This window comes from Puma concolor, chromosome B1, assembly GCF_028749965.1.
Source record: "Puma concolor isolate L17-30 chromosome B1, mPumCon1.1.hap2, whole genome shotgun sequence".
In the NCBI taxonomy this organism is placed as follows: Eukaryota; Metazoa; Chordata; class Mammalia; order Carnivora; family Felidae; genus Puma; species Puma concolor.
Genome location: NC_141670.1, coordinates 105,610,902 through 105,624,161, shown reverse-complemented (window position 1 = coordinate 105,624,161; position 13,260 = coordinate 105,610,902). Strand labels below are relative to the sequence as shown.

The window sequence follows — 13,260 nt, the reverse complement described above, 5'->3', positions numbered from 1 at the left end:
ATTTTCAGGCATAAAATTAATGTAAGATATCTCATGGGTTCATTGGTAGCTACAAGCAGAGACCCTCAGTTAGGTGTTTTAAGCTCTCCCTGTCAGTCCCTGATCACTACCCCCACCTATTGGGGCACCATTTTATGTGGAGCAGTTTGTTTCTAGGTCTTTGAATAAAGCCAGTTTGACAGCCATCACATTATACTTTACAGAAGGCTAATGTCTCTCTTCCCTACTTCTAACATGCACAGAAAACATGTTTTTAAAGAAAAAATCCATACCACTTACAAGCCTGTTAGAATTTCTTTCTCTAAGAGGGAAGTGAATCCAAATACATATGAAAAAGAAATCTTACTTATTCAAAGGGAAGTAAATAACCAACTTAGTATGTGGAACCGAATCTTATAGAGAATACAGAAGTGAATAAGGCACAGCACGGCTGGATTAGCATATTTTCTTCAATAACTATACCAACATGTTTTATGACTTTTCCTTCTTTCTAACATTATATAAATGTGACTATTTATTTATTTGTTTTCAAATGTTTTTATTTACTTTTGAGAGAGAAAGCATGAACTGGGAAGGGGTGGAGAGATTGGGGGACAGAGGATCCGAAGTGGGCTCTGCAGAGAGCAATGAGTCTGACACAGGGCTCGAACTTCACGAACTGTGAGATCATGACCTGAGCCAAAGTTGGATGCTCAACCAACTGAGCCACCCAGGTGTCCCTAAATGTCATCTTTTAAATCTCAATGGCAAAGAGGCACAGAATATAAAAACTAATGAGCATACAGTTTTCAAAACCATGCAAAGATGGCACATGCTAATGTCAAGATTCTGATAATATGTACATATGCTTATAAGTAAAACTCTCAGGGTAAGTTTATGACTAAATGAGGAATTAGTCTGGTTAACATCTATTTAGTATATAAGAAGCTGAAGAATGGTGACACTATATTCTGGAGCTAAGATTACCATCGGAAGTAATGTACTAGTGAATTCAAAGCAGAAAAGATAAGGTTAGCTTGCCGAAGGAAAGCAGGAAGAATCAAACAGAATTTACTAAGTCTTGCCAATGTGGAAAAGACACAGCCCAGTTAATGTTATAGGCATCTATAAAAACGAATGTATCAACGGATGGTATAGAGGAAGTCCAAAGGACCCAGACGGTTTCAGGGTCATTCTAGCACTGTTTGAGGAAGAGTGTGCCTTCCTGGATGCCGTAGGTTACTACAGTTCAGCGACACTGGTTATCAAGATCATAACATCAACTCTTTGTTATTATTGGCTCAAAATTTTCTATTTATAATTTGACTATCCATATATAGATTTTCTCAAAAAGTGGGGGATGTGATGATCATCTTGATACAAGGAATTAGTTCTATACTCTGCCACTGACTTGGGCATCAGGGATTTGAGTCAGAAACATGGCTCTGCCCTTTGCTGCTGTCACCTGCAGCAGGAACACACTCCTGATCAAGAAAGTTCACATGACGTTTCTGGCTCTGAAAGATTAAGGTCAAGATGAAGTAAATTCTGTTCTAGGAAATCCCGCCTGAGAGGTCAGCTTCTCCCTATCTCACTATTTTGATGCAGAAACCTTTCAGGATCACGAAAGGGTGAGTTTGCTTTTATATACATTACATATGATTCAGAAATTGCTATAAAGCAGAAGCTATAGAGATAAACTGAATAAGCAGTGACCCCACGACAAAACTGAGCTTATTTCAAAAAACTAAACTCTAATACATATTTATTCTCTACTCTTCTAACAAAAGAGGAAAGCAGAAAAGGAAACCAGTCAATCAAATACTCAGTTACTGGTAATAAATACTGATTTCATTCTGATATCTTAACTAATAATTTTCTAATAACCATTGCCAGGTAGCTGGGGTTCATTTATTTTTATCTCAACAACTTGTGACTAAGGATCATTAAAGATATATGGTAAAATGCTTAGTTTAAGGCCTTATTTCTGCTACACCCAATTTTAAGTCAAGAGAAATTAGATTAAAAACTCAAGTAAAACAAAGGGGAAAAAATACGGATTTTGAGTTTCCTATCAACTTGGTTATACTTTTGTTATAATTAGAGAACTTTTCTGGAAACAGGCATAAATATTTGGTATACTTAAATATATTATTTAATTCTCTCCAGAACTAACTTGTAAAAATAAAAGTGAAGAAAACATTAGGCAGCTTTTCAATTTATTTTAGGTCTTAAATTGAGATAAATAATCAGATACACGACAAAGCAACTTTGGTAGTCGCTGGATGATGCAGACACCTGTGCAGTCGGGGCTGTAAAGGAATTTTTATTAGGCTGATGGAAAACCAGTATTGAATTCAGTTGCTGAATTTCAACCAATTTAAATAAATTAGCTGACCTATAAGTGACGTAACCCTAAATTTCCCAATGCAGCTGCCAGAAATCTATTTTCCAAATGAAACAACAGATGGTTTTGAACAATACTGCAATATAGCAATTTTCAGTTATTCCAAAGTGTTTTTCTCTTGCTAAAATTATAAAAATAATTGAGAAAATAATTTTCAGATTTTTTCTGAAAGATTGCTATTTTCAAAGTGAAAGCAAAGTTTAATATCCTAGTGATGTTTTTAGCATTATCTTCAGAAATTGCTCTATTTGCTAGTTTTTATTTATCTAAAACAACACATGGCAGAGTGTAACCTTGCCCTCATTTTAGAACTAATTTAATACTCTTGCAGTGCTCGCAAGCACTTCAAGATGTATCTTTCCATGTGATAATGTCCAACTCACAGTATGCATTTAGTTAAAAACTTCATCATTCTGGAAGGATGAGACCAACAGGCCAATTAAGCCTGATGTGAAAGATATTTATAACCTATAAACCTCTGTAAATAATTGAAGAACTGTTCGTTTCTTCAAATACCACCATGAACAAAATAAATAAAGTCCATCCCGAATGAGGCTAACCCCAAAAGAAGCTTAACCTTTCAGGTGAAACATCCCAAGTTCCTTAAACTGTTCTTGGCAAATAAATGACTCCGCTTTCTACTCACTGATTTAACTGAGAACATCTGTAAGTCCTCAGCCTTCCTTTTCCAGCTCATTACCTCTCCAGTGCCACACAGGAGAGTCTGGGCTTTGGATCTGGGCTGCCCGGAGTTAGTACTGGCACCATCACTTACGACCGGGGAGATCCCGAGCAGGACAACCTAAAGCCTCTCAATCTCAAATTCCTCACATTCCACCTGCTAACCATACCGACCTGATGGGGCTGCTGTGGACTAAATACACTTAGTGAACACACACAAAGAACTTCCAACATGCCATGTATGAGGTAAGTGCTCAATAAATGTAGCTATTCTTATTATTACTATCATCGCTTCCCTCTTGTCTCGCTCAATGCCTAGGCTGCTCCAAGGTCCAGATCTCTTCCCTGCCTTGCACTCCCTCATTGCCGTACCTTTGCCCTTCATCCACGAACATGCTGGTTCTCTTCCTTGTGAGCGAGCCTTGTGCACAACACAAAGCAAACCAAAACAAAAACATCAGCCAGCATCCTTAATAACTACTTCTCCACTCCTTGCTTTATACAAAACTTATCTTTTAAAACTAGTCTATATTCATTTCCTCCGTTTTGCCACCATTTACTCTTAACTCTCGCAGTTTTACTCCTAAAGCTGCCGTCTGAACAATCACATGATCACAGAATGCAGCAGCCTTCCTCAGTCCTACTTCTCAACCTTCTACAACCAACAGGACCTCCTTCCTTTTTGAAACTTCTGCCTTCTGCGCCACTGCCCCATCCTAAATCTTCCTCCCTGTTTAACGACCACATCTGTACCTCAGCCAGGTTCTTTTCCCACTCCTTCCACAGAAACCCAGATTCCCAAAATTTCTGCCTTCAGTCTTTCAGGCCCTTCTCCCAACCGCTCTACCCCCATGGGACTGCCCCAAACCACAAGGCTGGACCTCCAAATCGCCACCTTTGGTTCAGCCCCTCCCCACTCCAGTCCTGCCTTTCATGATTACTGAAGACGTCCATTGAGTCCTTCCACCAGCACCTCACACTTACCACGTTCTAAAGTCAAATCTGCCAAGTTTTCCTTCTTAATATTTCCACTTTAGTTAATTCATGGCACCATCATTTTTTTAATGGTGGAGGTCAAAACATTTCAATCATCTTTAATCTTCTCTGTCCCTAACAGCTCATAACAGACAGCACAGTGGTTGTATGCATGGGCTCTGGAACTAGACCGTGTGAGTTTGTATCCTGACTTCCCCTCTGTCTGCCAGTGTGACCTTGAGCAAGTCACTTGGCTTCTCTAACTTCAGTGTGGCCCTCATAATATAGCTGTGCAGTTTTCGTGAGAAAATGTAGGTAAGGCCACAGAGGGTTGGCATTTGGCCAGCTATGATGATGAGGACAATGAAAAAGAATCTCAGTGATCTGTTCACACCCTTCTCATTCTTTACAGACTCCTGTCACATCTCACATAGACCTCATCCGTGTTGTCTCAAGTAAATTTCAGAAGGCGAGCCTTTGCTGTAAATGTGTAAGTGCCTCAAATTTTCATTAATCTCAACCGCGACCTAGAACATTTAACATTCTACTTACATTATCAGTGTGCTTTTTCTCTCATAGCATACTAAATAACAATGTAATAAGAATTCAGGAGCTGACCTTATTTGAACCCAATTTCAAGTAACATTCCATAGGCCATGTGGTCAGACATTAAAATCACTCTCAATTCTCAATAATGCAGAGCAGATTATTGATAACAAATTATAAAATCTTTGTTGTCGTTACCCTAACCAAACAACCACCTCACAGTCAGTCACCTGTTCACATTGTCCCCAGGAGCTGAAAAGTAAATTTAGTTTTGGCCTAAGAAAGATGTGACATTATTGGGGCGCCTGGGTGGCGCAGTCGGTTAAGCGTCCGACTTCAGCCAGGTCACGATCTCACGGTCCGTGAGTTCGAGCCCCGCGTCAGGCTCTGGGCTGATGGCTCGGAGCCTGGAGCCTGTTTCCGATTCTGTGTCTCCCTCTCTCTCTGCCCCTCCCCCGTTCATGCTCTGTCTCTGTCTGTCCCATAAATAAATAAAAACGTTGAAAAAAAAAATTAAAAAAAAAAAGAAAGATGTGACATTATTGAAAAAAAAATTCAGAATCATATAATGTACTACAAAGTCAGTATGTTATCTTTTGCTTTGGATCATCAGTGACTCTTTAGCCCTACAATAAAGTAGAACTGATTAAATATTTTTATGAATGTCCGTCTAAATATTTACCACATTTAATTAAATGGGACCATTGCTGGGGTGCCTGGGTGGCTCAATCAGTTAAATGCCCAACTCTTGGTTTCGGCTCAGGTCATGATCTCATGGGATCTTCATGGGTTCTAGCTCTGCATTAAGCTCTGTGCTGATGGTGTGGAGCCTGCTTAGGATTCTCTCTCTCCCTCCCTCTCTCTTTGCCCCTTCCCTGCTCACTCTGTCTCTCAAAGTAAATAATAATAATACAATAAAAAAAATGGGACCATTGCATTGGAAGTAGTTGTCCTAAGAGAAGCATGTTTATGTATTAATTAAATGTCTGTAGTCAGTCACTTTTACAAAGAAAGAGAATTACCGCTAAGGATTGGAGCTCTCTTGTTTCTTCCTCTGCTGCTGAAGCGTGATACGACAGAACCTATAGGGTAAGAAACCAAAGAAAACAGGTTATCCAAGAGAAAACTACCAAATGTAGACTACAATCTCAAGCTCGAGATTCTGCTAAAACTTCCTGGAGAGAGAACTAGACACCTCAGAATGTCAAATCTTGTTTGCTGCTTTTCTTCAACAGAAAGAAAAATCCCAGATTTGACTCAATTGCTTGTTTCAGGAGACCAAAAGGTATACTCTCTCTGTGTTTAGAGAAAGTCTTGTCACTTTTATTCTGACACTGTTGATGTAATGAACACATTATTGATAAGCGATGCTACTGGCTCAAAGTTAGCAGAAAATTTATTTTGTGCTTTTTCCTTTTTGCACTGCTTTTTAGAAAATAATACTGACTTCAGTTATTTTTACTTGTGAGAATTACGAAAAAATCTTTTGCGTAAACTGACACTTAACATTGACATTTGGAAAGCAAGGAGTCTAGAAGAAGCTCTCAGGGGAGGGCTGTAACTACTCTAGAATTTCATAAAGAAAAATGGCATGGCTAGAACATGATGTCACACAGATCAAGATAGGCAGCGCTGCCCATAAATCCATCCAGTAACATCTGGGGCCGTGAGGCACTCAGTGAGGGGACAAAGGGGCCTGGGACCCTGCTTTCAACACCTAACTAGTACACTTTCTCTTACCCTAGTAGAGTTAAACAGACAGGCTTACTATTTTCTCATCACTCAACAGAAGAATCATTAATTTCCATATTCAAAAGTAATGACTTCAAAGTAATAGGATAATATTTTAGACATTCTTTTGAATCAGGGAAGTGGTCATATTTAAAACATCTACCATATTTTTAAAAAAATATTTTTTGAAGTTCATCTTTGACAGAGACAACATAGATTTACTAAAAACCCCAAAGATATTAGCAGGATTGATAAAAAGGTAAGCCATTTTCAGACTTAAATTGATACAGGAATAACATACCATTCTAAGTTTTAAAAAATAAATTTTGTCACACTGGAGATAATAATAACACCTTACTCATACGGTTGTAACGATTAATTTTGTTAATACAGGCCTACCTCTGAGATATAGTGGGTTTATTTCCAGACTATTGCAATAAAGCTAATATTGTAATAAAGGGAGTCAAATGAACTTTTTGGTTTCCCAGTGTACATAAAAGTTATGCTGACACTATGCTATAGTCTATTAAGTGTGCAATAGCATTGCTTCTAAAAAAATATATGATGCCTTATTTCAAAAACACTTTATTGCTAAAAAAAATGGAACCCATCACCTGAGTTTTCAGCAGGTCCTAATGACTGATCACAGATTAGCATAACAAATATAATAATAATGAAAAAGCTTGAACTATTGTAAGAATTACCAAAATGTGACACAGAGACATGAAGTGGGCAAATGCTGTTGGAAAAATGATGCTGATAGATGTGCTCAACATAGGGTTGCCACAAACCTTTAATTTGTAAAAAATGCAGTATCTGTGACAAGCAATAAAACAAAGCACAATAAAATGAGGTATGTCTGTACACGTGAGCATCAGAACACAGAGTAAACATTTGGCAAAGGTTAGCTATTATTATTGTTGTTTTGTTGGTCATTATAATGACCATGGCTTCCAGGTCAAAATAATTCACTGTCCTAAGAAAACCTGAGGGATTGGTGTCCCTAGCTTTTATCCAATGCCTTGTAAGGAAAGGAAAATCTTTTTCAAGGTTAAACTTGTGAGCATCGATAGGACTTCCCATAATGAATTGAAATAAAATAAATGTTTAGACTAAGTAAAAGCCTAGTTACTCATATATTTAACTGAAGTAAAACTATAGTGTTAAAATAGAAATAAATCTCAATCAGGAAAATACTCGAAGATTTTGAACAAAATTATATAATGTCTGGGATTTGCTTCAAAATAATCAATGGATTAAAGTGGAAGAGTGCAGAGAAGTGAGCAAGTGTATGAATGGAATGATATTGGCCAGGGGTCAATAATTATTAAGATGGCTAATGAGTACATGGGCACTCACTAAGCTATTTTAGTATACTTCTGTATATGCTTGCAATTTTTCGTAATAAAACGTTTTTACAAGAAGAGATAATTTCTAATTGATAGCTGGCTTAGATTCAATTCAGTGCAAAACCAAGGGAAGTATAAAAAATTTGATTAAAAATATATGTATATACACACATGCACCCATGTATACATACATATGTATATATGTGTGACACTATATGTACATATATGTATGTGTATAGATGTAATTTGAGGTATATGTGTGCACATATATATACACACATACATATATTTGGGTGTGTGTGTGTGTGTATATATATATATATATATATATATATGCACCTATACCTACGTGTGTGTATTTCAAAAAAAAATTTTCACTGGCTTATAATCCAAGGTCTCTTATATAATACCATGGCAAAGCTATTCATGTTATATATTCATCATTACTAATACTATCTTGGTTATTAGTAAATTTTTACTTATATATCTTTCTAGCTATTTAGGTTAGGAACTTATTAGAGGATTGGAGGAAACGTTACAGTTTCTAAACATGGATTCCCACTGATCTCAATTACATAGGAGTAGGCAAATATTCAAACATACTTCACGCCACTGTATGAATAAATAGAGATGTTTGCCCTTTTGAAGTCTATTTCCCTAAACTGGGTCTCTGATGTAAGAAATTTCTGGGTTGTGCAAAGTGAACATTTTCAGGTAGTTAGTGAAATACACCTGGAAAGGGCTGGCCCCACTTGGGTAGGGTAATCCTCCTCGGGAGGGAGCCTGCCGAAGGTCAGTGTCCCAGGCCAGTGGGTCACAAGCTGCCTGCACATTCAGAATCACCTGGGGGAAGCTCTGGAATAATGTAGATTCCCAGGCTCTACCCAAGACTTATGAATCAGGGTATTCAGAAGTGGGATCCATACATCTGTAATCTGAAAGAGTTTCCCTTTTCCTCACTTCTGGTTCTCTGAGTGCTTAGGGTTTCTATTTTTGTCTTTCAAAATGTATGAGTACAGCTGTTCACCAGGGGACAGGGATGCTCAGGCACTGGAGCAGGGACAGACAGGCCGCACGGGCAGCAGACATCTGTGTGAATGCATTCTTAAGGTCAGAAGAGTGAAGGGACGAACAGCCTGAGTTTTGGTTTGGTCATGAGACCTTTGATTAGTCTCTAAAATACTCTGGGTCTCCGTTTCCTTAGCTGTTTCCGTGAGGAACTAAGGATTCAGTCTGATTCTCGTGAGGAGACGCTGCTATCACATACAGACCCCACGAGTTGTTTTGGCGGGAAAGGCAGAAGCTGAGTGTGGCTGCAGAGACCGAGAGTCCCACAGTTGTCAGCCCACCTCCAGTGTGACCATTTGCTTGGCCATGGCTCTCTCCACTGCTTCATACATCTGTGTGTTCTGGATCCCCAAGCCACAAAAGATGACGAAAGCCTCCAGAAACTGTTCGTCATTTCGGTTGAAAGGCTTAACCTTGCCAGTATTCTCCTCCATCTTATTTACAAGTTGGCAAACCCCTATAACAATCCAAGAAATTGAGTAAACATTATTATTAATTATTATACGTTTTATTGACTTGAACACCCAGCCCCCGCAAAAAAAGATTATCTTATGCTTTTGTGAATGCTTGGAATCTATCTCCAAAGAAGCAAACGGATCCTCACAAATATAAAAGCTAGAAAAGTAAACCAAGTTAATTTACATGAGAACTTGTTTCACACAGTATGTTGCCTGTGTTCAAAAAAATCCTAGAGTACTATTTTCTTCCAGACGCGGTCACGAATTTTAGATCAGCTGAGTCCCCAAAGACAATTTGTCCTTTGGAAACTAATTGGATTTTTGTATATTTGCCAAGAGAACAATTTTAATGCACATCAGAATTTTGGGTCACACAGACTGCCTTTCCTTACTGAGAAACCAGAAGTTAAAAACTACAGTAACATACAAAACAGAATGTAGAAAACAGGTTAATTCACACAGACCATCTCAAATTTCAAATAAGCACCTCTGTATCCAGGAGAATCATACTTGCAGACAACTTTTGATACTACAAATAAATGCAAATAAAAATGACCATTTAGAAATAAAGGCAGAACTAATCTTTGAAGAAAATCATAATCTCCCAAGTCCTGGCTTCTCTTAGAAAGTCAAACATATAGGGGCACCTGGATGGCTCAGTCAGCTGAGCCTTCGACTTTTGCTCAGGTTATGATCTCAAGGTTCGTGTGTTTGAGCCTCATATCCGGCTCTGGGCCTGGAGCCTGCTATGGATTCTGTGTCTTCCTCTCTCTGCCCTTCCCCCACTCATGCTCTGTCTCTCTGTCCCTCAAAAATAAATAAATGTTTAAAAAATTAAAAAAGAAAAATAAAGTCAAACATGTAGTCAATATAAATGGAAAATTATGTCAACATTGTAAGTCTTTACTGAACTACTTCTATGGGATTCTGAGCCAGCGGCCTCTCTTTGAGGAGTTCAGTGACCTCCCACCTCTGGGTAAAACAAAGTGTTAAGTCCTTATTTCTTCCGTCTCTAAATATTTAATACCAGAGTTCCAGTGTGTGCCTACCATGGGATACGTACTATGCTAAATGCTTCAGTACACACACAATCTCTGGGCCTTAAAATTTACACTGTAAAGTAGATATGACCATCCCCATTTTACAGATGAGAAAACTGAGTCTCAGAAAAGTTAAGTCCTTTGCTCAAGGCCACTTAGCTTCTATGCTCACGTCTAAAATTCAAAGCCCAGCTCTGCCTAGTCCCAAAGGGCACTTTTTACCACACTCCTCTGCTCTGTGCTCTTTGACCTCCTTGAGATCACTGCTGGTGGTTCCCTGACTGTATCTTCTTGCTCACAACGTTGCCTGTGCTTTTCCACCCGCCTCCACTGCTTCCCACTGCTTTCCTTCCGATTAGCCAGCTGACACTCACATCTCCTTCACAGTAGCTCCTGGAGGCCTCCCACCTCCCAGGTGAGGCAGGCAGTACTCTTTCCTATGCCCTTAATCCATTGCTTGGTGTATCACAGCCGATTTCATTTCTGTCCCTCTTTCTAGGCTGTACATAGCCTGGCCTTAGAGATTTTATTTTCTCAGATCCACTTCCTCAGTTAGCAAAATGCCTGGCATATAGCAGGAACTCGAAAAATGTTTACTGAGTTAATGAAAGAATGCAGGACTGCAGCTCTCACCCAAACTACTTTCCCATGAAGACTAGAGTGTGTTATCAGTTACTTTTCCCAGAGCACAAAAGGATTTCATAGAGTCCACAATGATCCATGGTTGCACATTAAGTCCTGTTATCGCCATTGATGTGCAATTTATTCTTAGCCCTGCAAATTCACTGTACTCTCATTTTTGCTCGTTCTGGTTTGTTTGTGGGAGTTTTTCTACTTTAGACAGTAAAGACATCCGTATCTGTCTGTATTAGCACTGCAGGGAATACTTCTCTAACACTTATTCCACTATCAAGGAATACTTTAAGTGAAACATAATGAATTTGGACACTGCAAGAAAAATAGCATTATCTTAAAAGAACATGTCCCGTATATGGTACAATGCAAGGGTTTGGTCCTCCAACCTTTGTGAATCCCCAAATTATAAACGTGGAACTGTTTATCTAGGTTCTGGCTGTCTCCCAAATCACATTTTCTTGAGAGTCACATGTCTCCTGCTTTATCCTCACATCACAACGTAACTGCCTTTCAATTTCTACTAAAGTTGTCTCCTGCTTGACTGGCCACTTTCCATAAACAAGATTTCTCTTTTTACCAGTTTATAAGAATTACTGTATGTATGGAAAGGAAAAGACAACAGGAAGGGGTTGAGATGTGGCTATCAGGCAAGCTGCTGGGCTTATGACCTAGCTAAGTAACTCTCCGGGACGTCAGTTCAAATCTATGCCTTAGTCAGAAGTCAATGAATGTGCATTAAGAAGTATTAATTAATTCATCTGGAATTCAAAGGTATAGAAATGAACGTCACATGTACAAACATCAAAAGCTGGCTGTACCAACCACAGCTCAGAGCGGAACAGCTAAAGTGTGTTTGCTTTACAAGCCACCACTATAGATAACAATGTGTAGACAGGGCTAAGCTCAGTGCAAGGAAAGGGTAAAGACAAATTATCCGTTTAGGCATATAATCTAATTCCCCTTTGAAAGCACAATGGACAGTTATATTTTTATAGCATCCTTGATCATCCTGCTGATTCCTTTATACACTTCAGAGAATTTAATTCTATCAAACAAAAATACCCCAGTTAAAAAAAAAAAAACTATGAGGAAGAAAGTTTATAACAAACAGGGTCCTTCTTGAGGAGAAAATATAAAGCTTGGACACATTTACAGCTAGGGTTTTCAAAAGTTCATTAATGACTGGAGGACTGGATGAAGAGTACAATAATAAAATTTAAAACTGGTCATCTGAGATGCCACATCTACCAGTAATCTGTATGAAATCAGAATCACTTATATATAAAAACAAAGTACTTAATGCAGAGCCAAAAAGAAAAGAAAACCATTCAGCAAAAATCAATTAATATATACAATCATAACATAAAATATTCAAAAACATTAGGAGAAAACCAAAAAGGAGAACAGTTAGTAAAGTATCAGTTTACTTAATAATATTAGAGTTCACAAAGTACTTGTACTGACATTGTCAGTAGGGACTAGGTGGTTTCTAAAATCACACAATCATATTTCCTTTTCTGTAACTCTAGGAATCAGATGTTGTCACTAACCACAGTTTACTCCTGGTTTTTTGGCACAGCAGGATGTCAGCTCTTACATCCTGCTTATAGTCTCATGTACTCTCTACCACATAGTGTGGACTCCAAAATTAGCATCCTGTCTTGCTTAATATGTAAGACCTGCCCTTATTACCAATCTTGCAAATATATATTTTTTTGTACTTGTCATTTGTCAATTATCTTAATCAAAAGAGATTTTCTGCTGAATAGTGTCTTGCTTTTAAAAGAAACTTCCCCATTTTAAGATTATATATAAACCTATATTTTCCTGTAGTATTTTTGTAGATTCACTGTATCACATTTAATTTTTTAATTCAACTTAATTTTTTCCCAAATTGCTACTATATTTTTACAATAGTTGAATAGTTACCCCTTTTCTAATGATTTGAACTGCCACCTTAAACACTAAAGTCATACTTATTTCAACTACTAGGTACTTTTTTCACATTTTAATAATTTAAAAAATATGTATTTATTTACTTTTGAGAGAGAGAGAGAGAGCGAGAGCACGTGCAAACAGAGGAGGGCCAGAGAGAGGGAGAGAGAGAATCCCAGGCAGGCTCAGCCTGACTTGGGGCTCAATCTCAGGAACCTAGAGTTTGTGACCTGAGCTGAAATCAAGAGTCAGATGCTTAACTGACTGAACCATCCAGGTGCCCCACATTTTAATATTTTTGAAATCAGTTTGCACCCTAATCAATTGCTTGTCATAGTTTAATTGAAATTATTTTTTTTTCTTTCTTGGAACTATAGAAAATGAAGTCTTTCAACCAATGGTACCTTAGAAACAATGAAATATACTCTACTATATACGATAACACTAATATATAT

At 38.1% G+C, this 13,260-nt stretch overlaps 1 protein-coding gene and 1 long non-coding RNA gene across 6 annotated transcripts in view; one reads left to right on the top strand and one right to left on the bottom strand.

Moving 5' to 3' along the window:
* The window catches only part of PDE5A (phosphodiesterase 5A), a 141,580-nt gene that overhangs the window by 49,865 nt on the left and 78,455 nt on the right, over nt 1-13,260 (bottom strand). For all 5 annotated transcript variants that reach the window (XM_086704315.1, XM_025922013.2, XM_086704314.1 and 2 more), the window contains exons 10-11: nt 9,018-9,193; nt 5,611-5,670 (exon numbers count right to left, since the gene is read on the bottom strand). In XM_086704315.1, the coding sequence (XP_086560441.1) occupies nt 5,611-5,670; nt 9,018-9,193 (236 nt within the window). The remainder of the gene's footprint in view (nt 1-5,610; nt 5,671-9,017; nt 9,194-13,260) is intronic.
* On the top strand, nt 828-13,241 carry LOC147581789 (uncharacterized). Its single transcript, XR_015250276.1, has 6 exons — nt 828-1,610; nt 3,079-3,313; nt 4,455-4,532; nt 5,824-5,873; nt 8,688-8,778; nt 8,873-13,241. It is a non-coding gene; the product is annotated as an uncharacterized LOC147581789 (long non-coding RNA).